At 36.1% G+C, this 22,985-nt stretch overlaps 1 protein-coding gene across 1 annotated transcript in view; it reads right to left on the bottom strand.

The window, feature by feature from the left end:
• UNC13C (unc-13 homolog C) overlaps positions 1-22,985 on the bottom strand; it is a 586,721-nt gene that overhangs the window by 337,974 nt on the left and 225,762 nt on the right. The window contains exons 9-11 of the mRNA XM_034661708.1: positions 14,862-15,081; positions 3,669-3,896; positions 2,532-2,673 (exon numbers count right to left, since the gene is read on the bottom strand). Of these exons, the coding sequence (XP_034517599.1) occupies positions 2,532-2,673; positions 3,669-3,896; positions 14,862-15,081 (590 nt within the window). The remainder of the gene's footprint in view (positions 1-2,531; positions 2,674-3,668; positions 3,897-14,861; positions 15,082-22,985) is intronic.

Raw genomic sequence — 22,985 nt, forward strand, 5'->3', positions numbered from 1 at the left:
CCACATACTGGAAATAGACGATGACTGTCTCAACTGGATAAATGGCATCTACAAAAAGCCTACAGCTAATATCATAGTTAATCAAGAAAGCAATGTGTTCCATCTAAGACTGAGAATAAGGCCAGAATATGTGCTTTTGTCACTTCTACTTGGTATCATATTGGAAATCTTAGCCAGAGCAATAAGGCAATCAAAATTGTACCAGGTTTCTTTTTGTGTGAAAAGTGATAGCAGATTCTAAAATTCATTTGGAAATAATTCAAAAGTTCTAAAATAGATAAAATAACTGAAAAAATTAAAAGTTGGAGGACTAATACTGATTATAAGACTGATTATAAAGTAAAACTGCAGTAATCTAGACTGTGTGTTATTGGCCTACATATGGATAAATAGCTAAATGGAACAGAAAAATCTAGAAATAGATCAACACGATATATGGATAGCTGATTTTTATTAAAGGTGCAAAAGCAATTTAGTAAAGAAAGGATAGTGCTTTCAAAAAATGATGCAGTAACTACTGGAGACCCTATGCAAAATCATAAACTTAGGTCTGTAACTTCTACCACATTAGAAAATTACCTCAAAAAATGTATGATGGACCTACATGTAAAATATAAAACTATAAAAAGCTTATACAAATACAAAAACAGTAAAAATGGGCAAAATAAACACTAAACTAAAAAAGATACATGAATAGCACATGGAAGATGCTTGAAACCATTAGTCATCAGAGAAACGCAAAATAAAACCACTATAAGTTAACACTACACTACACATACATAAGAGTTCCAAAAATCTAAAAGACTAACCTGACAAAGTGCTAGAAGGGTGTAATGACCTGGAACTCCCACACATTGGTGGTGGAAATTTAAAACGGTAAAACCACTTGGAAAAATTATCTTAAAAATTAAATCTATTCATAATAGATGTTCCAGCTATTCTACCCTTAGGTATTTATTCAAGAGAAATGTGTATAAATATTTGTATGGACATATGTTTATAAGTTTCCAAACAGCTTTATTTTTAATAGCTATAAATGAGAAACAAACCAAATGTCCCTCAAAAGGTGAATGCATAAACAAACTTTGATATTTTATTACAATGAAATGCTACGCAGCAATAAAAAGAAATGATCTATTGCTGAATCCTACAACATGGGTGGATTTCAAAATAATTACACTGAGTCAGTCAAACCACATAAAAGAAAAATGCATAGTGCATGCTCTATTTATATAAAAATCTACAAAATGCAAACTGAAAAATATTCTATAGCATCATAAAGGAGATCAGTGATTGCCTTGTCTTGGAGGGAAGTAAGAGAGACAGTTTCACTGGCGTATGAATATGGGGTTAGGGATATGTTCATTATATTGTCAGTGGTGATGGCTTCATGGAGGTATATGCAGGTCAAAACTTAACAAGTAGTACACTTTAAATATGTAGACTTACATTTCGTCAATTTTACTTAAATAAACATGATTTTAAATGCTCAAACTTCCAGCTTCTCCTGAGAAACTTAGCTCCAGCTGAATTGCATCTGCATGATTATGTGGCCATGGAAGCTGTATTCTTCCAAATCACTTGCTCTAAGTTTGCCATAGTCCTGTCCTTTTCTGTTGCCCTTATCCTGCTTGATTCATTTATTTGACTGCTTTAGAGATTTGAATTTATGACTATCAGTTGATTTCTTGTCTTCTGTTAACAAACAAGAGATGTTAAAATAGTTCCTTCCACCAGTGTAAAGGGAGGAATTATCCAAACTCATTCTATGGCCAAAGCTATTTCTGAACACTCCTTTCGTCAGCCCATATATACAAAAGCTCTGTATTTCTTACTCGCTACTGCCTACATTTCCAAACAAGCTGTATGCGTTGGGTTTGCTCACTGGGTACCTTAACAAGATCCTTGTTTACACCATCAGTATAAAAAGGAGGGTAGAAAAAGAAAGGACTTAGGGTTAGGAATTTTCATTTCTATCAAATGCTAACTGGAAAGTCATCTTATGTCTCTAGAAAGAAAAGAACCTACTCCAGAAAAATAATTTCTTACTGTTTGGTACAAAATACAAGAGGCTTAAAAATAAATGACCTCTATAAATGAGAGGTTGTAAAAGTTATCATCAGCCACTTCATCATGGTGTAGGTGTGATGGGTCAGGTGATGCCCAAAACCTTTCTACGGTCCTTAGTCCTAAATCTTTGAATGTCAGGATATTGCTGAATCAAGCCAGTAAATTGCAAGTTATGTTGGGTCAACCCAAGTGACAGAACATATTTTAATCTTTTTTCTCCTGTACAGTCAACCCAACCATGCCACCTTTTGTTTGAAATATTCCTTTTATTCATTTATTTCCAAAGATAAAGAATAATAAATGAGTATTGAGTAACTTCATAACATTAATTTCACTTTTCATAATTTCTGCTCAGATAGTATTAAATATGAGATAATTATTGTTTCTATATTTTGCATGCCTGTCTTAAGTTTATTCCCAAATATATAGATACTTGTAATAGTTTCATATGATATACTTACAAATAAAACTTCTCATCCCATACTGGATTCAAGTTTCCAAAAATGGTTTTAGTTCTTCTTTTGTTCTTTCCCACTTGAACAGTAACATACGGGTCACTTGACCCTGTTTTGTCTTTTGCCTGTAAGCCTTGTGCTGAAACCACTGAAATTAACCAAAACAGACATTTTAATATAAATTTCTCAAACAAACAAAAAAGTGATAATGAAGGGCAGGCTTTCTAACACTTTGCACTCTGGGTTTGTGCATGCATTCCCATCGCTTTTATTGTCATGAACATTAGGACTTAAAAATATTTAGTGAAAGAATGAAAACACTGAATATTAAAAGCTTCCTAGAATAAATATCTGCTTTTGCCCGTAATGAGTAACAGCTATACACATACACCTTCATATACCCAACAGCTATATACATATATACACATTATTATATACATGTACAGAAAAATAAGGATGCACATACAGGATGTCAGAATTATCCAATGTAATTCAAAGTCCTGTGATTTAAAATGTATTTCTATTTGCGAGTTTGCTGTCGCTATTGAACAACTCAACCTAGTAAACAAATAAATACATAAATACATAAATAAAAGCATCTTTATTTTATCTTGTAAGTACCATATGAGTAAGTTAAGAGGCTTGGTAAACATTAATGTAACAGATACACACTTGCTGTTGTTATAGGCAACTTCAGAAGTTCCTATTTTTAGAAATCACTAAGCTCAAATTGCCTTGACTCAAGGATCAAATGTTTGAGGAGTATTGATCAGGGATTAAGTAAAATGATGTGTGTTTTCTCATTAAGAGAAACTGACTAAAGAGATTTTTGGCTACTCTTACAATTTGTCAGTGGCAGGCAGCTACAAAGCTAATGTCTTGTAAATTGCAGGATACTGATGAACACATTGTAAAAGAGAAACTTCTTCCTCTAGAAGAGCTTTTGATTAGAACAAACAAGCTGCAATTACTTCGATTATCTAGTATATATTTTAGAAATTTCAAGTACCAACTACACTTCTTATCAATATTGAGAAGATTGAAAAATTCTACTTATTTTACCTGTAATTATTATTAGCAGTGATTTCTAAGACATATAAAATCTCAAGGTGGAATCAAAAATCTAAAGACAACTATTTTTACCTGTAATGGTTATTTTTGCTGACCACTTAGATGTCCCATCTAGGACACTCTGCTTGGCCGCTTTTGTGTACCTCACAAAATCTTCTTTAGAAATCTGAAACATCTCCTGAATTACTTCAAACACCTCTGGCCTGTTTTTCTCCCTAATCTTCATTCTTTCTTTCATAGCTGTAATGATGGTCTGAGTCTTGTCTTCGGCACCATGCTTAGAACTCTTTTCTGCTGCTCCTGTAATGGGAAAATCAATGGTGATGTAAATGCACATAAAGTGACTTTCTGATGGCCTGAGAGAGGCAAAGAAAGAAGAACTAGGAGAATGAATAAATTCTTTCATTCTGAGGAGTCAGGGTACCTTCTTCATGGAACGTCAGGCAATATAAATGCTGCTGGACAAAATATCCAGGCTGAGATTCAGAACTCACCTTTGTGTTAATGCCAAGTAAATGGACTTCCAGGATTCCCAGTTTTTTCAGTTGTATTATTGGATTAAATGAGGGATTATGCAAATACGTGGTTTGAATTTTCAAAGAGCAGAAAGATTGCACAGAGTCAAATGTGGTATATGCCACATGCAAAACAAAATTGAGAAATAGGATATATATGGCAAATGTCTCCCCAAATTCAGTATTCCGAATACTTGTGTTCAAGTACTTATTTTTAACGATGGAATTTATCATAATTAAGTGCTTTAATTCTTCTTGTAAAATAAGACCACCACTCTCTGTGGTATAATGAAATACAGGGTGAGATTTTACTTGGATTTAAAGTGATTCTGCTGTTTAAAAAGGATTTGGAAACCAGTGTGCTAGATGACAACTAAATATGTGATGGATCGCAGGCTTCAACTCTCATTTTGTGATATGGCCATAGTTTTCCATAGGCTAAATTCTTCCTACTCAAAACTCTCTTTGATTTCCAGGATTTTTAAATTTTTTATTTTAATTAATTATTTTTATGATTGGTCTCAACTTTCTGGGGTTTTTTTGTTTATAACACTGATCCTTTTGGCAATGAAGGATTTCCAAAAGTGCATTCTTGGATCTCTCACCTTCTCCCACTACCGGGAGATATTCTCAAGGCTCTGTGCGGCCTCTGGTTGCACGATATTACACAACAAGTCAGCTGTGAACCATGATTCCAACTCCCATGGTTCCTTAGTGAGTTTGAAATGAGAAAGCAAAACCCCATGGACCAGCGCTGCTGGAGCTGCCGCTGCTGATGTCAAATATTTTGGGGGACCAAACAGAGGTCACGTAGTGAAAAGAATAAAAAACAAAACTCACGTTCATAGCTAGCAACCATTCCAGTCTTCATCTACATGACTGTATTACCAACTCACGATTTTTTTTAATATATTTCTGAAATAGGGTTATTGATACCTGGTAAGATGTTCAGAGATTAAATAATTTATCTGCATGATTTCTGCCACAAAGGACAGTCTCACTAATGTTCTTTGAATCTAAGGCTTTGAACGTTAAGCCCAATTTAAGCACAGAAGCTAAGAGAAAGAGGAAAAGATCAGCTGTTAGCTTTCCTTATAATAAATTCATTTTCGACAGCAGTAATTCAGGGAAAATCTTGATTTATTTGAAAGTATGACACTTGTTTCCTAAAGTGGAAATGGTATATTCATAATAACGAAGGTATAACTAGAGGAAGTTAAAGGGATGAATATTCAAATGGTACAAAGAACAGATTCCCTGTCTTTACCTTAAAAAAATAAAACAGAACAAACCTTTGAGTACTTAAACCACACTTAAAAAAAAATACTAAAAATGAATGCATGACATTTAAGGTAATTTGAAAAGACATTCTAAATGCCCTAGTCATCTGTTAAAATAGGCCACAGAAAAGCTACACATTTGTAAACTGCATATCCTTAAACAATTAAGCATGTTTGTAATTTATCAACAATGGTTTAACTGTGCAGTGCATAATTCTTACACAGTAAAACTAGTTTGGGACTACATTGAATAGTTCCAGCTACCCAATAGGCATATTTCACTTTAAGTACTGAAATATTCATTAAATAGAAAGAAAGGGCAGTGGTGCCTTGAAAAAACTACTGCAAAGTTCAAAGTGCCCCAAAAGTTTGGTATGCGACAGCCATCCTAAGAATGAATGTTCAACAGGTGAGAAGTACCATAAAATGTAACTCTCCCCCAAATTTCTAAGTACCTATTATTGTTTTGGCTCTTAGTGCTCCCAAAGGCTATAGAAAAAAAAGTGTTAAAGTCCTTGCGAGTTAAATATATTTTGGATTATTTTTCTAAATTCAGGAAGAGCCAACATATGACCACCCTCATAGTAATGCTCATTAAAGCAATCACTACCAAATTCAAAGGCAGAATATCAAGAAATTTTTTTTATCTAAGGGAATCAAATTTCTGTACTTAACTACCGCCTTCTGAATTTTTTAAAAGAGTTAATGAAGAAAGTGTGACGATTAGTTGTGAAATCTTTCACCAATGCTCTTGAAGTTGGAGTAGAAAACTCTAATTTGTAGACAACAGACAAACCATCAATTGTGCAACCACTATTCTGGGGAAAGCAGGTTAACAGAGGCTTATGTTTAAATCTTTCATCTGTTATTTCTAGAAACAGATATGTGGCATTTTAAAAGTTCTACTTTCATTTTTACATCTGATCTGAGGGAAATGATTCAACTTAAATCTATGTAGTTTGGAGATATAGAGACAAATTTGTAATTAATTTTTGTCACTGAGCTGCAAGCACTTTCCACTGCCTATTGTTTATCAAACCTGATTATTCCAATGAAACTATTTCTGAGATAGCTGCAATTTGCCATGAATTTCCAACCCTTTGGGTTTATTATTTTCCTTCAGGCTTGGTCTGTTATCTCAAAGTCATCAGAGATAAACTTAAATTTGCATTTATATGACTCTTCCTTCAAAGTGTATGACCGAAGGTCTAGTAGCTTCACTGAAATACAGTGAGTAATATGTCAGCCAGGGATCAACAATAAATGAGATCAAAAGAGATAATGTACAGTGAAAGCACTTTGTAAAATGTAATACATTATCCAAATGGAATGCATCATTGTTACTTTTAAAAATGCTTAATTGACAGATCAGAGGATATAATTATACACAACAAAATCATCCTTGCAAGAGATACAAGAGAATTCATCTGCAAACAGAGGGCAAGCTTATCTAACATGGTTCCTTTCTACATAATTTAATGGGAAAGCCACTTAATCTGAACCCTCACTTTCTTTATAATTTTTATTACCCAAAACATGTAAATTTCATGTGAAATTCACAATTTTACCACCTTTGCAAGGCAATTTATGATTTCAGTGTTTCTTTCAGGCTATTATCTATATACATCTATCAGCTGCGTCTAATAGTCTCTCTTGGTCTCAATCTCTTCTCTATTTTTCTCAAGAGCAATTCCAAAAATTTCTACAGTCTTCAAGTCACTTACCTCACCCCATTAACCTCCATTCTCAGTATATGATCTTATCACTTCCTTAACAGAAACAGAGGCTCCCTAACTCAGTGGTCACATTTTCACCCCTCCCCTATGGAAAAACAAAACAAAAGAAAACAAATAGCAACAACAAAACCAAACCTGACCTGTAATATTAACAGATTTCTATGGTGTAAATATTCCTAACATGGCTGATTTCAAGAAACTGCCTTGCATAATTCTTAAACATGTATTAATCACCACTGGCTCAGCTGACTGTATATCCGTTTAGCTTACAGGCTAGCCTGTAAGGCCAACCTCAACTAAATATGTGTTCCAAGGATCAAGCATGCTCTTTAGAAAATAGGACACATTTGATAGAGAAGATGAAATATTTCTAGGGGGAACCTAAAATAAAATGATTGCCATATTTGAGTATATAATTTGGCTCTGGGTCCAGTTTTAGGTCTTAGGAACTTTGTGTACGCTCTTACTCTAAGGCCATGATCTTGGAAAAAAATAATAAATTCAGTGTAAAATGATATGCATGCTGTGGAGTCTTATGAAAAGACAAAATACACTGGGCACTTGGCTTCAGGTTGGGAATTTTCAGAAAACAAGGGCTGTGCCCATCCTTAGAAAGCAGAAACTGATTGGCTTACATATCTCATGCACTTACAGTCAGCATAAAACAATATTTGGCATAAGTCCAAATATAAAATGGAAGAAATATATCAAGAAAATCACCTTTAAATAAGGTAAAGGAGCATCGTGGCTCCTGATGCTTTGCATATACTAGAAGGTGACAGTCCTGGGGGAATCCTGATTTGCCACTTACTAACCACCTGAAATTGGGCTACTTTATCTCTGTAATCTTAGTTTTCTCATCTGAAAAACAAAAGGAAATAACAGTAGCATCTTTCTTAACAGGGTCGTTATAAGGATTAAATGAGATAATGTATAAAAGTTTCAACACTCAATTGAGCAAATATAAAGTCTAGATGTCCCAAGGTGAATATATAAGCATTTATTAAAGAATTTTACATCAACATGGAATTTGGAGATTTTAGCTTTAAGATTATTACTTGACCTGTAAAGCAACTCCATGAAAGCTCTCCCCGTGGACAGTGCCACACCCAATGTCTGCGGAGTGCTTAATGCTCTAGAACTACTTGCTAGATGGGAGCCAGTGAAGTACTTGAAGATTTAAGAAAATAAAGTTCCGGGGCGCCTGGGTGGCTCAGTTGCTTAAGCATCTGCCTTCAGCCCAGGTCATGATCCCAGGGTTCTGGGCTGGAGCCCCACCCACATCAGGCTCCCTGCTCAGTGGGGAGCCTGCTCCTCCCTCTCCTTCTGCAGCAACCCCTGCTTGTGCTTTCTCTTTAACACACACACACACACACACACACACACACTCTCTCTCTCTCTCTCTCTCTCTCTCTCTCTCTCTCTCTCAAATTAATAAAATCTTAAAAAGAGAGAAAGCAAGCAAGCAAGCATATGGGGCGCCTGGGTGGCTCAGTCATTAAGCACCTGCCTCCGGCTTAGGTCATGATCCCAAAGTCCTAGGATTGGAGCCTCTGTGTCCAGCTCCCTGCTCCACAGGGAGCCTGCTTCTCCCTCTCCCAGTCCCCGTGCTTGTGTTCCCTCTCTCACTGTCTGTCAAATAAATAATAAAATCTTAAAAAAAAAAAAAAAGTACAGGGAAACTAGAAAAAATTTTAGTATAAAATTTTTATTTTTCATATCCATAATTTTTTACCTGCATTTGAGGCTGGTGAACCCAGAGGAGGTAGGGGATTGATATGCACGGAAAGCATGCAGAAGGTCTGATACTGAGGCATTTCTTTCTCTAGGAGTCTCTAGCCTAAGAAACTTTATTGCTTTGCTTTCCTTTCCTCATAAAATCCTGCAGGTGCCTCTGTTTTTCTTTCTCATGAAATCATGTAGGTGGGCATGTAGGGGACATTTTCTACCTTTTTCCCTTTAGTTGTTTACAGCCAAGATCATCTTAACCCTCCTCTTCTAACATGCCTCCAATCTTTCCAAGGAGCAGACCTACAACTCCCCAAATCTTCAAATCGCCTGTCTCCTTTGTCTTATACAATCAAAGCTACACACTCCACATAAGTTCTGGAACACAACAAAGAACTGACATTTAATAGAAGGATAATTGGAGGATCACAGATCTAGGATAGCACCATCTATTCTCGTAGGTGTCCCCATCACTGACAGTGGGAGAATGTGGGCAGGGAGCCCTCTTTCAAGGAACTGCCACCTTCTATAAAGTAATTTTACTTTTGTCAAGTTTGGGTCCAAAATAAAAAATCATCCTTTCTTCGCCACCCACCTCCACCATATTCAATCATCCCATTATTGGTAAATGCAAACTTTGAGAACAAGTTCAGAACCATTTGCATATTAAAAGAAGACTAAATCAGGAATGCACTCTCAAAATTGTTTGTCAAAGCTACTACATCTCCTGAGCATTATTTAGATACTAACTTCCTTGAGATTTCTCAATTATTTCAGAGTCAAAAATTGTATAGATGAGGGGGAAAACTAATTTTAACAAAAGAAAAAAGAGTGCTCAATTTCAAAAGTTTTTTTACTATGTAAGGAAAAAAAAATCAAGGGAGAGATAGAAAAAAGAAAGATTTTTTTTTTTAAAGATTTTATTTATTTGACAGAAACAGCCAGAGAGAGAGGGAACACAAGCAGGGAGAGTGGGAGAGGAAGAAGCAGGCTCCTAGCGGAGGAGCCTGACGTGGGGCTCGATCCCAGAACACTGGGATCAAGCCCTGAGCCGAAGGACACTTAATGACTGCACCACCCAGGCACCCCAAGAAAGATCTTTTTTGTTCTTATCACTTTTTGTAACAGATTTTTTCATGTCTTTTTCAAAAAAAAAAAAGGATAATAGAAAACAAAGAATTTTAAACACAAGATTTTTTTCTATTTCTCTTTTCTTAACTAGCCTCTGAGTGGAAGTTGGCTGACACAACTAGCTCACAGTGTTACTGGAAGCTGGCCTGGCACTGACAGCTAGGCCACGCTGTTCTCCTCTTGGATCTGAGCAAACTCACAGGACACCAGCTTCACATGGTCTGTGTGACCGTGACCATGTTGACGTGAGACAAACAAGGCCATCTCAGAAGTCTAAGTGCAAATGAAAACCATGAAATACCAAACATCCCCTCTCCTAACTAATGAGTGACCACTGTTTCTTTGCTAAGTACAGCTATTTGCCTCACTCGTTGTCCTCCTGGTAGATAAGATTTTTTTAACCTACACAATCATAAATCGTTCTCACTTCCAGACAACACATAATCCACAGCAACCTCTGTTTTCTAACACCCTCTTACTGAGATGTCCCATGGTTTATCCTGCTTTATAGTCTCCTTTGCAGCAATGGATAATAAACTGAACTTACAAAACTACAGATGTGTTACCGCACACCAGGCAGAATGGCTAAAATTAACAACACAGGAAACACCGCATGTTGGCGAGGATGTGGAGAAAGGGGAACCCTCCTACACTGTTGGTGGGAATGCAAGCTGGTGCAGCCACTCTGGAAAAGAATATGGAGGTTCCTCAAAAGTTGAAAATAAAGCTACCCTATGACTCAGCAATTGCACTACTAGGGATTTACCCCAAAGATACAAATGTAGTGATCCAAAGGGGCATCTGCACCCCAATGCTTACAGCAGCAATGTCCACAATAGCCAAACTATGGAAAGAGCCCAGATGTCCATCTACTGATGAATGGATAAAGAAGATGTGGTATATATACAATGGAATAGTACTCAGCCATCAGAAAAAATGAAATCGTGCCATTTGCAACAACATGGATGGAACTATAGGGTACTATGCTAAGCGAAATGAGTCAATCAGAGAAAGACAACTATCATATGATATCACTGATATATGGAATTTAGGAAACAAAATAGGATCATAGGGGAAGAGAGAAAAAAATAACACAAGATGAAATCAGAGAAGGAGACAAACCACAAGAGACTCTTAATCATAGGGAACAAACTGAGGGCTTCTGGAGGGGAGGTGGGTAGGGGAATGGGATAACTGGAGGATGGACATTAGGGAAGGCATGTGATGTAATGAGCACAGGGTGTTACATACAACTGGTTAATCACTGAACCCTACCCCTGAAACTAATAACATGTTATATGTTAATTAAATTCAAATAAAATAAACTACAAATGTGTTTTTGGTGGTCTTTAGCTAAGGGGCATTAACGAGTATTATTAATTCTTTTCACATATGTAGAAAATAATGCTCGGAGAGGTTCTGAAAAATCCCAGTAGCAGCAGGATTAGAAACCAGATCTTTCTCAAGTAACTGAGGACTCTGAAATACAGATATAGGTATGGATGTATAGCTATCCATTGCTTATTTATGTTGAATACCTGTATGGCTTCAGGTAGAGCATACTCACCTTTTCTGTCCCCCTACAGCAGCCTATCCCAAACCTGAAGATGCTCCATTGTTAGCTTATTCCTTGAGGTTAAGAAAATGACCGTTATATTACAGTAACTAAACTATTGATTCCACTTTTACCCAAATTAATTTATTAGATGATTTTCTCCTTAATGTTGTTGAAAAGTCAATGCAGTAGGTATGTTGTGATAGGGATACACTCCAAGGTCAGTGAGTTGGCCACAGAGGACAGGCCTGGACTCATCATGAGGTGAGGCCAACATCTGGGCAGTGTAATTTGCCTAAAAATCAGGGGTACTACATGGGAGACTGGAAAAGCACCATAAATAAAATTCATTGACTTACCATTTTTTCCCTTAATACAAACTTTGTATGTTTCTTTATAAATTAGGACGGAACACTAGGCTGGGAGTTCAGAGACCTGGGTTCTAACCCCATGTATAATATCTATTTGATTCTTTTTGACAAGAAACTGGATCATGTGACCTCCGTAAAATCAGTAGATTGGGTTGTCCAATCCACTGATCTCAAAGGCTTCCTTAAAAATCTTTGATTCTATGAAAGAATGATCTTTAAACCATTACATTTTATTTCTAACTGCAGTTCTCATGCCCTCGTTTGGTGCTTAACCAACACTTATTAATCATCTAACTACCCTACATGTGTTAAATTCTGGAGAAATAAAGAGAACAATTTTTCTTTTGTTTTTGTTCTGTGTGTGTGTGTTTGTGGGTGTGTCTATGTTGACAGACTGCAAAGCCTTCAGAAAAAGATTAGTAAAATAATAAGGGTTCTAAAAACCTGAAGAAGACTCTCATTTGAAAAAGACAAGTATTTGAAAAACTGTCATAGGAAGTTCATTTATTAAATATTTTTTCCAGTGGTAAGATTGAAGGATAGAAGTTTAAAGAATAGAAGTTACCAGGAGGCAGGGCTTGGTTCAAGCTGTAATTTACACACTGCAATTTTCTAATGATGAATTAAGCTGCCTGCCAAGCTGTTAAATTTTTCCTAGCAGTGTTCAGAGATTGACCATTCTGCAAAAGAAATCTTAGAACCTCCTCATTTTCAAAGGAGGATGGCTGTATTAGCTAGACCTTCCCACTCTGACTTCTCACTTTTTTATTCTCTCCTTTTTTTTTTTTTTTAAAGATTTTTTAATTTCTTTATTCAACAGAGATAGAGACAGCCAGCGAGAGAGGGAACACAAGCAGGGGGAATGGGAGAGGAAGAAGCAGGCTCATAGAGGAAGAGCCTGATGTGGGTCGATCCCATAACGCCAGGATCACGCCCTGAGCCGAAGGCAGACGCCCAACCGCTGTGCCACCCAGGCGCCCCAGATTCTCTCCTTTTTTTTCCATCGTAGGCATATGTGGAAATCTTATACACAAGGTGTGTCACTATTGCAAATTTCTCGCTTAAAGCAATGAAAAGAGAAATTTTTTAAGGAAGTGTCATTGATTCTGTAGGATTAATTTCAAATTTTACTGATAGTATTGTGAAAAGTGGTGAAGTTTAATTCATATGCTTGCAAAGCCTCTTTCTGTTCAATGCAAGGGTGGATTTTAGGAAAACAGTAAGGAGGCATTACTAAAGAAAATATTCCCTTCCTGGGGCACTCATACCCATCTTCATTTTTCTCAACTGTTTTTGATTCTTTCAATTTACATGTGCATTTTAGCAAATAACCTCAAAGAAAAAGTTGCCTAATTTAGCCAATATCCATCAACGTATTTTAAGAAACAGAAATAGAATATAAAAATGTGTGCAAAGTCTAATGAATGTGTGACATCTTTAGTCTTTAAAATACCGAGAAGAGAATCAGCCCATTTCCGAAGTATAATCTACATCATTTTTTCCTTAATGAATTCAAGCCATTTGTTTCTAGATGGCAATATTTTTCCCGTTTTTTGAAATGTTACTGCCCTAATATGCTTATTTCTTAAAATGCCTGTTTACAATTCATTTCTTAAATAAGTAGACTGAATTCTAATTGGATTATGAGATTATGCAAGTTAGCTCAGTAGTTTTAAGTCAATCTCCCTTCCTTTTAAGCAGTTATTTCTAAATATACTTTTTATTTTTCAAAAGAGACTACATATGTTGAAAAAAAAAAGCATTCATTACCATTAACAATCTCCATCTGATCTCATAGTGTAAGGATAATACAAATAGAGAAAACTGTAGAATGTGTATGACTTACTACAAAACCAGCTGTGACAGCATTTACGATTTAATCTTTATTTTGACATTTTCCTCTGATCCCCCTCAATTTTAGGTAAGGGATGGATATTACACATTCATTGTATTCGTATAAACAATTAACAGAGGGGACCATGTTTACATGTGGAAAAAAAAAAGATTTGCAAATGAAAGTCCATGTTTAAATAGATTTCTTTGGCAATGTTTTTTTGTGTGTGTGTTTTGTTTTTGCTTTGTTTTTGTTTTTTGGGTTTTTGTTGTTGTTGTTGTTTTTAGTAATTTAAGCATCCCAGCCACAGCCAAACCAATGCAGGACTGAAAAGTAATATGTATTTTAGAATGTGATATTTTGGCATTTCTGGACCTAATCTAAAGTAGCGGTATAAAGAATTTTTTTGGAAGTGGAAAATTTAAGTTAACTTGTCATAAAGGTCGAAGTGACATGTACCTAGTCAGAAGTGCAAAAGGATGGGGAAGCCATTAATATTCATTGAGTATCTACTATGTGCCAGACTCTTAGCAGAGACTATTTCATTTAGTCTTCCCCATAACCCTCTGAGGTAAATTGTATTATTCCTGTTCATTTGGTGGAGAAAAATGAAGCCCTGAGAAGTTAAAAAAACTTGCCAAGGTCACGTATCTGGTAAGTTAGATGTATCTTTGATATTCAAACACAAAACCTCCCAATTCCAAGAGTATGACTCTTTCAGGCAGACACCAAATAGGCTAGGGAAGGAATTGAGATGGCTGCAATTACAGGGGTGCGCCTTAGTCCTTGTCTGAGGAACATGACTTCACACATTCCCACTTTCCACACAGGGCTATTACCAGATGGAAATGACCAAACAAATCAGAAGCCGCTTTCCAGTTTTCTGTTTGGCGAATGTGCCATGGCTTATTCTGAGGCATCTAAGTCAGAGCCCGGCACTATGGCAACACGTCATCAATGGTACGACTGGACGAGTGGGATGTGAAACTTTGTGCAATAGGAGGGGTAGGGGTTGGAATTACAGCAAACCATCAAGAGCTGAAGAGGTCTAATCTGAAACCATGGAGGTTAAGGCAGGCTCTGCATACACATCGGTAGCCTAACCAGGTACTCACTCTGCAAACAGTCAGCATTTAGGAGGTCCTGACACTTCTCATGGCACTTCACTCCGCACTCCAAACACTTCATGCCTTGCCGAGCAATGCCCCACAGGAGCCCTTCACACTCGTAACAGTAGGTGGGTGTTGTTGCCGTCCAGACTTCAAAATTGTGGGGGGTGGTGGAGGACATGGGGTAGATCAGTGCCTGCAAGGTCTTTTTGAAGACATGTATTTTCTGTGAAAAGAAGTGATAATGCCAGCCAAGTCAGTGGATTTGGAGAATTTCAACATAAAACTATTTTATCACTTTTCCTTGAAAATACTATTTTGAAAGAACCTCTTAATTATTGATAAGTAATGATAGTAAGCACAGTAATCCTGCTCACTTATTCTTCTCTCAGCGTTCTAGGGCCCAATTCAGTCATTTGAACACAACTCCCTCATCTCCCAGATTGGACTGGGTTCCACTGTTGTGCAATCTTCTTTCACAGCAGCAAGAACCTCTAATTACTTGATAATGTCCATGTCCTGCTATACTGTGAACTCCATGAGGCCAAGGGTGATGATATAGATCTCCTTGGTCTAAACTGGTTCCTGGTAAAATTGTGAAGTAGACAGGAAACATTCTTAACGCTGATGCTAACCCCCCACGAACATCCCCACCCCTCCTTCGTACTCTACTAAGGCCTCTCTTTCCTGACTCTGCACTCTCCCTGACATTCCAACCCTTCCCAGCTCTGAAGTATGCTCATTCTACAATTCCTTCTGCAGGGGACTGCTTTCACTGCCTATCCTTCAGGAAGGAGCTCATCAACTAATTCATAAGAGAACACTGGTAGTAGGTAAAGGCTAAATGTGGAACTCTCTCATGGTAATGGTGATATTTTAAAGGGAGATACCTTCTTAGAGCACATGGAAAGACTTTCAATGACAAGCCACTGGTGGGGTAGAAAAATTCACTGCATGAGTAGCCAGGAGACCTGAGTTCCCGAGCGTAGGGCCAATCACATGACATTTAACATGGGTTTCTTCAGGCCATATTTACAGCCGATCTTCCATATTTCTCTTCTTAGTGTCTAAGAGTGCCTATCATTGTCCCTGCCACATAGTAGGGGTACAATACATATTTTGTGGAGTGAATGTTCTGCCACCTAGGAGTCTTATAATCCACAGAGAGACTTAGGTCTCTAAGCCTTGCTTTCTTCCCCTACATATCTACCTACCTGCAGTATTATTTTGAAGATCAAAATTGTATGATGGTAACCAACGTATTTCCATAGATTTCAAAATACTAAATAAATACTAAGTTCCATAGATTTCAAAATACTAAATAAATACTAAGTGTTAGTACTCATAGTGAATTTTCCAGAAACCACCATAGGTTGATAAGAAAGGGACTTGTCAGGATGAATCCTTTTCTGTTCTTTCCATATCTAACTATGTAGGTGACTTCTTTTTTCTTTTCTTTTCTTTTTTTTTTTTTAGATTGTATTTACTTGAGAGAAAGAGAGAGAGAGAGCATGAGCTGGGGGAAGGGTAGAGGGAAAGGGAGAAAATCAGATTCCCTGTTGAGCTCAGAACCCTACATGGGGCTCAATCCCAGGATCCTGAGATCATGACTTGTTCTGAAGTAAGATGCTTAACCTACTGAGCCTCCCAGGAGTGAAAGCAGATGACTTTTTGAAAGAAAGACTATCACCGTCTGAAGTTACATTTACAGGTAATTCCACACAACTGCCTGATGCATAACGAATGAACATTCACATAAATCCTGGAGGAGCCTAGCATTTACATGAAACAATTATATTTTGCATTAATAATCCTTAAATCTCATTTCAGAATATCTTAAACCTAATTTCAGAGTATCTTCACAGTGTTGAAATGACCAACTTTCCACAGTTTTTCAATTCCACAGTATGGTAACAGCATATTTCCCTTTATTAGTACATTCCCCTCACTGTGTGTTTTCCCAGAAAATGTTTGGTAAGGGCACTGGAAGATTCCCTGCAGGGAGTTAAGCTTCATTAAAATTTTTTCTAATTTTTAAACAGCAAGATCCAGCCTTGCCATCACATGAGCGTCTGCTCAAAGCTTTTAATACTTCATGTGAGTTTACAAAGCAGCAGGATGATCAAGTATGGGAATTATTCAAGTGGGAGACCCCCATATGAAGATTTATACAAACAACTGGATCCATCCTTTTCAATACATATAGTCTAAGCCAAGTAAGTCTTTTGGCTTCATTTCATAATGAAGATGTCTTATCTTACAAAAAACTGTTAAGAGTTCTTTTAGAATTAAAACTATGTATTATTCATCTTTGCTTCCATTGTACTGCTTAGCAGAGTGGGCATCTTCAATATCATTAAAGTGAATTGAACGATTCTCGGCATAATAGATTTTCAATCAGCTGTCCATAGACAGCTTCCTGTTCTAACTGGGCTGACGAGTATGTGTACCATGTACCATTATGGTTCAGGTAAAAAGTAAGTAGGGAATTTAGTTATATTTGCAATCACATCAGGTAATTTGCTGTTTGTCTTAGTAGGGAGAATTCTAACCCAATAGAACACTGGGTGGGAAAAGCCTGCTAATGAACCCAAGAAGAGTAAAATATGTATGAACTTAGAAAGCAAGGTTGGGTAAAGGGTTGTTTTGAACAGGAAATTATCCACATATTTCAGAATTAAGTAAGTGATTCATACCTTTTCTCAAATTCCCTATGTGTATATTTTCTTTTTATTGAATTCAAGCGATATATAGTTGGCCTCTAAATCCTTAGGTTATAGCAGGGGTAATAAATATAAAGAATAGTTCCTAAAAAATTAAACACACTAGAGAAAAACAAAAAAGTTCTGGACAGCTGAGAAGTTTTCACTGAAACGTTTTTGTTTGGTTGGGATTAAAGAGCCATGATCCATTTCATAAAAAGAAGTGAAGCTAATTAAAAAAAAAAAAAAAAGAGGAAATACGGAAAATTTACTAGACAGCACAATGAAAATCAATTGAACGAGGTATTAAAATAAATTTAACATTTAAAAGTTATAGAAGCTGGAGAAAATACTGGATAGCTCACTAGAGGGTATATATCCCCAGTCTTAGAGAAATGCTAATGTACATGTTTTTCATTTGTGATTTTTAGGATATGAGCATTGTCTACCAAAGCTAAAAATTACTCTAAAATAAATGATATATGGAGGGACGTCTGGATGGCTCAGCATTTAAGACTCTGACTCTCGGTTTCGGCTCATGTCATGATGTCATGGCTCGTGAAGCTGAGCCCAGCCTTGGGCTCCACCAGTAGGAAGAGTCTGCTTGAGGATTCTGTCCTTATGCCCCTCCCCACACCTGTGCATGCTCTCTCTCAAATAAATATATCTTTTTTTTTAAATGACATATGGCAACATTTCTTACTGAAGCAAAGTATAAAATGCAGGGATGGTCAATTTAGAAACCAGAAAGTGAATAGTTAGGAAAGCATGTAAAAATCTACCTTAAAGAGAAGATTCTTACTCTCAGGAGAATACTTTATCTTGGGAAAATGAGGTACTTTCTTAGCAGCAAATTAAGACCAGATCAAACAAGGTTATAAGCAAGGACCAAGAGTGTGAGAGTTTTGTGGAATAAGTCAAAAAAGACAGGGTAAGTAACACTGAATAAAACAAAGTAGAAGAAATCGAGGGAAAACTCCGAAATCAGCCATGGACCATAGAAAATGGGAACCTAACTCACCATTAGGAGTTGGATTGAAAGCAAAGAATTTTTTTGTTTTGTTTTTTTTATGTAGTACTTTTTCCTAGAAAGATAACTAGTTACAGTTAATAGGATCCTAGCTAACAAGAAAGGATGGGACTGGGTGTGTTACCTAGAGAGGGTCTCTGGCTGAGGTAAACCAGAAGCCAGATATGCAGAGAAGGTGGTCTCAAGAATAAGAAGAGCCCTCATCTACTGGCATTAGGACCCAAGGACAGAATAAATTCAGCAATATGGAAGGATTACTGTTAATCTACTTTAAAGGTTTCTAAAATTTCCCAATCTTCCACAATAAACATATAGTACTTTCTAAAATGTATTTTCATTTCATTTTTAAATATCCTTTCAGTAACTGTAGATCAAGTTGCATTTTACATTGTATAGGAGCCTCCTGTTTCTAAATGACACTGGTATTTATTGGTGTGAATATATGTTCTATCTCCTCCCCCCTTTTAAGAATCACAAAGATGGTATAAATCATACTCAACACTTCATGGAAGTGACTTGCAAAATGAAATAATTCTCATTGGCAAACAATAATCCTGGCTTTTCCCCAGTCAAAATAAAAACAAAACAAAACAATCTCATGTCACTTTCCTCCCTAGTATGTATTTTCTAATTATAATAAAATGCATGCTCACTGTAAAAATAATTTATAAAACAAAGCACTAAAATTTTTATGAAGTTAATTTACTTTTTCAAAGTTGGTCATGGTTCTTTTGGGATTTTTTTCTATTTATAGACAGAATATAAGACAACATAATTAGGAATAAAACTGATAAGTATCAGTTTTACATTACTGAAGTGATTGCAGAAGAAAAGACGACAATTTTTATTTTGTGGAGACAATGTTTTATCTGTAGAAATGAGGTTAAGGAATGCTCTGACTCTGATAAGCCTCTTTAGCAAAGTATGGCTTACAGATTACAAAAGGGAGGATGTTCGTATCCTAAACAATTATATTGTTAAAAATTCCTCCTCTAAGAAACTGGAATCTAAGGTGAAATGCTCTAATATGTCACTTTTTGAACAATTAGGACACAGGAAAAAAATGAATTGCCTTTTCTATTCATAACTATATGAGAAAATTAAAGTGAGCCTGAGAAATAAAGTAATCAGGCTTCCTTGCCAAAGGTGATGACTAGTATTTTTAAACCATCAATATTCCAACCAACCAACTGTTAATACAACAGGAACAAAGCATGTCTGCCTCCATTTGCCAAGTATCTCTTTTCTTTTTCCTCTACTATGTTAACCGGTGACACAACTAATGAAGTTCTATTTTTCTCATCATCCTGTGGTTTTTCCTCATGGGATTATATAAACTATGACTTTCCTATACTCAAAAAAAATCACATTTTGATAATTACAAGAAAAAAATATCCTTCTTGTTTTGAAGCATTTTTCATGTACCATGAAATGTGGTTTTTTGGGGAAAAAAACCAAAAACCAAAAAACAATCAGGGGCATCTGGGTGGCTCAGCTGGCTCAGCATCAAGTCTTCATTTTAGTTCAGGCTATGATCTCAGGGTCATGAGATCAAGCCCTGTGTCAGGCTCTGAGCTCAGTGGGGAGTCTGCTTGAGATTCTCTCTCCCTATTGCCCTTTCCCATGCTCGTGCTCTCTCTAAATAAATAAATAAATAGATTTTTAAAATAAATATGTTATCTATCTATCTATCTATCATCTATCTATCTATCTATCTATCTATCTATCTATCTATCTATTTCCTGTCCTGTAGGTATCATTTCACATTATTTCTGGACAAAAACATGATTTGCAGAACAAAGTTTGGGTACAATGGGACCTTTGAAATTTGTTACAAACAATAAGAACAATGAATGGTATAATAAGTTCCTGAGAAAAAACAGCTTAATTTCAGGGCACCTGACTGGCTCAGTTGGATAAGCATTCAACTCTTGATTTCAGCTCAGGTCATGATCTTGTGAGATCAAGCCCCACATCAGGCTTCTCTGACTCAGACTCTGCTTCTCTCTCTCTCTCTCCCTTACCCCTCCCCCGTCTTCCTCTCCTCCTTCCCCCTTCTTGTGCTCTCTCTCTAAAATAAATAAATCTTAAAAAAATAAAACACCTTAATTTCAGGTTCAATTTGCTCATAAGAAAAATCATCACGTAAGACTGTAAAAGCTAAAGTTATTCAGGTAAAATTTTGCACCTGAAAATGTAAACAGGAACAAAAAGTTACATGCCTATCTTTGGAAGAGCCTAAGTATTTTGTTTTCACTTACATTGTTTGTTTACAGCCACTAATTATTACTGACCTAAGTAACTTGCTCAGTAAGTCCAAATAATCAGAGTGAATAAGATAAAGAAGATGATTAGGTAATTCAAGAAGAGTACAATATAGAATATGCTTGTTATGATAGAAAACACGTTCTGGAAACAAATTAGGGTAGATTTGTCATGTACTGTACGTGCCACTTTTTCTCCATTTCAAACTTTCAATGAAAATGTGTATATAATTTTCTAAAGACTCCACCAAAAAACCAGAATAAAATAAACTCAGTAAACTTGCAGTATATAAAATCAATATATAAAGATGTGGTATATTTCAAAACATGAATAACAAATTATCAGAGAAATTAAGAAATTTAATTTACACTTGTATCAAAAAGAATAAAATAGGAGGGCACCTGGGTGGCTCAGATGGTTAGGCACCTGCCTTTGGGGTGAGTCATGATCCCAGGGTCCTGGGATCCAGCCCCATGTCGGTCTCCTGGCTCAGCAGGGAATCTGCTTCTCCCTTTCCCTCTGCCTCTCCCCCTGCTCTTGCTCTCCCTATCTCTCTGTCCCAAATGAATAAATAAAATCTTAAAAAAAATAATATCTAGGAATAAATTTAATTAGATGAAATATCTATACTCTGAAAAGTTTAAGATATTAATAAAAGAAACTGGAGAAGACACAAATAAATGAAAGATATGCCATGCTCATAGTTTGGAAGAATATCATTAAAATGTTCATACTCCCCAAAGCAATATATAGATTCAGTGCATTCCCTATGAAAACTCCAATGTCAATTTTCACAGAAATAGAACAAGCAACTTTAAAATTCACATGGAACCACAAAATTTCAAATAGACAATGCAATCTTAAGAACAAAAACTGCAGGCATCACATTCCCTGATTTCAAACTATATTACAAAGATATAATAATCACAACAGTATTATACTGCATAAAAACAGACACACAGATCAACAGAACAGAGTCCAGAAATAAAAGCACACATCTATGACTATTAATTTATGATAAAGGAACCAAAAATATACAATGGGGAAAGGACAGTCTCTCTTCAAGAAATGTGTTAGGGAAACTGAACAGCTACATTCAAAGGAATCAAACTGGACTGTGATTTTTACCATACACAAAAAATTAATAAGAAATTAAAGACTGGAATATGAAAAACTGAAGCAATAGACTACTAGAAGAAAACAGAGGTGGTGAGGTCCTTGACATCGGTCTTGGAGATGATTTTTTTTAATTTGACACAAAAAGCAAAGGCAACAAAAACAAAAAATAAATAAGTAGGACAACATCAAACTAAAAAACTTCTGCACAGTAAAGGGAACCATCAACTAAATGAAAAGACAACCTGTTGAATGGAAGAATATATTTGCAAATCATATATCTGGTAAGAGACTAATATTCAAAATACATCAAGAACTCCTACAACTCAATTGCTAGAAAACAACCAACCTGATTTAAAAATGGGCAGAGGATCTGCATAGACACTGTCCCAAAATAGACATAGGTAGAGCTAAAATGCACATGAAAAGATGTTCATCAACCCCAATCATCAGAGAAATGCATATCAAATGATATCACCTCATATCTGTTAGAAAGGCTATCATCAAAACCATAAGCAATAATAAGTGTTGACAAGGATTTGGGGAAAAGGAACACTTCTGCAGTGTTGGTGGGAATGTAAATGGAAAACAATATGGAGTCGCTTCAAAAAATTAAAAACATAACTACCATATGACGCAGAAATTCCACTTCTGAGTGTTTATCAGAAGAAAATAAAAGCATTAATTTGGAAAACTACATACACTTCCATGTTCACAGTAGCATTATTTACAACAGTCAAGGCATAGAAACAACCTAAGTGTTGGTGAATGGATAAAGAAAATGTGTTGTGTGTGTGTTTATAAAAATATTATTCAGCTATAAAAGAGTAAAATCTTGCCATATGCAATAACATGGATGGATCTTGAGAGCATTATGCTGCATGAACTGTCAGAGAAAGACAAATATTGTATGATCTTACTTATATGGAGAATCTGAAAAAACAAAAACGAAAGCAAAAACAAAAAGTCAAGCTCATAGATCCAGAGAGAGGATTGGTGGTTGCCAGAGGCAGGGGA

Source organism: Ailuropoda melanoleuca, chromosome 5, assembly GCF_002007445.2.
Source record: "Ailuropoda melanoleuca isolate Jingjing chromosome 5, ASM200744v2, whole genome shotgun sequence".
Taxonomy (NCBI): Eukaryota; Metazoa; Chordata; class Mammalia; order Carnivora; family Ursidae; genus Ailuropoda; species Ailuropoda melanoleuca.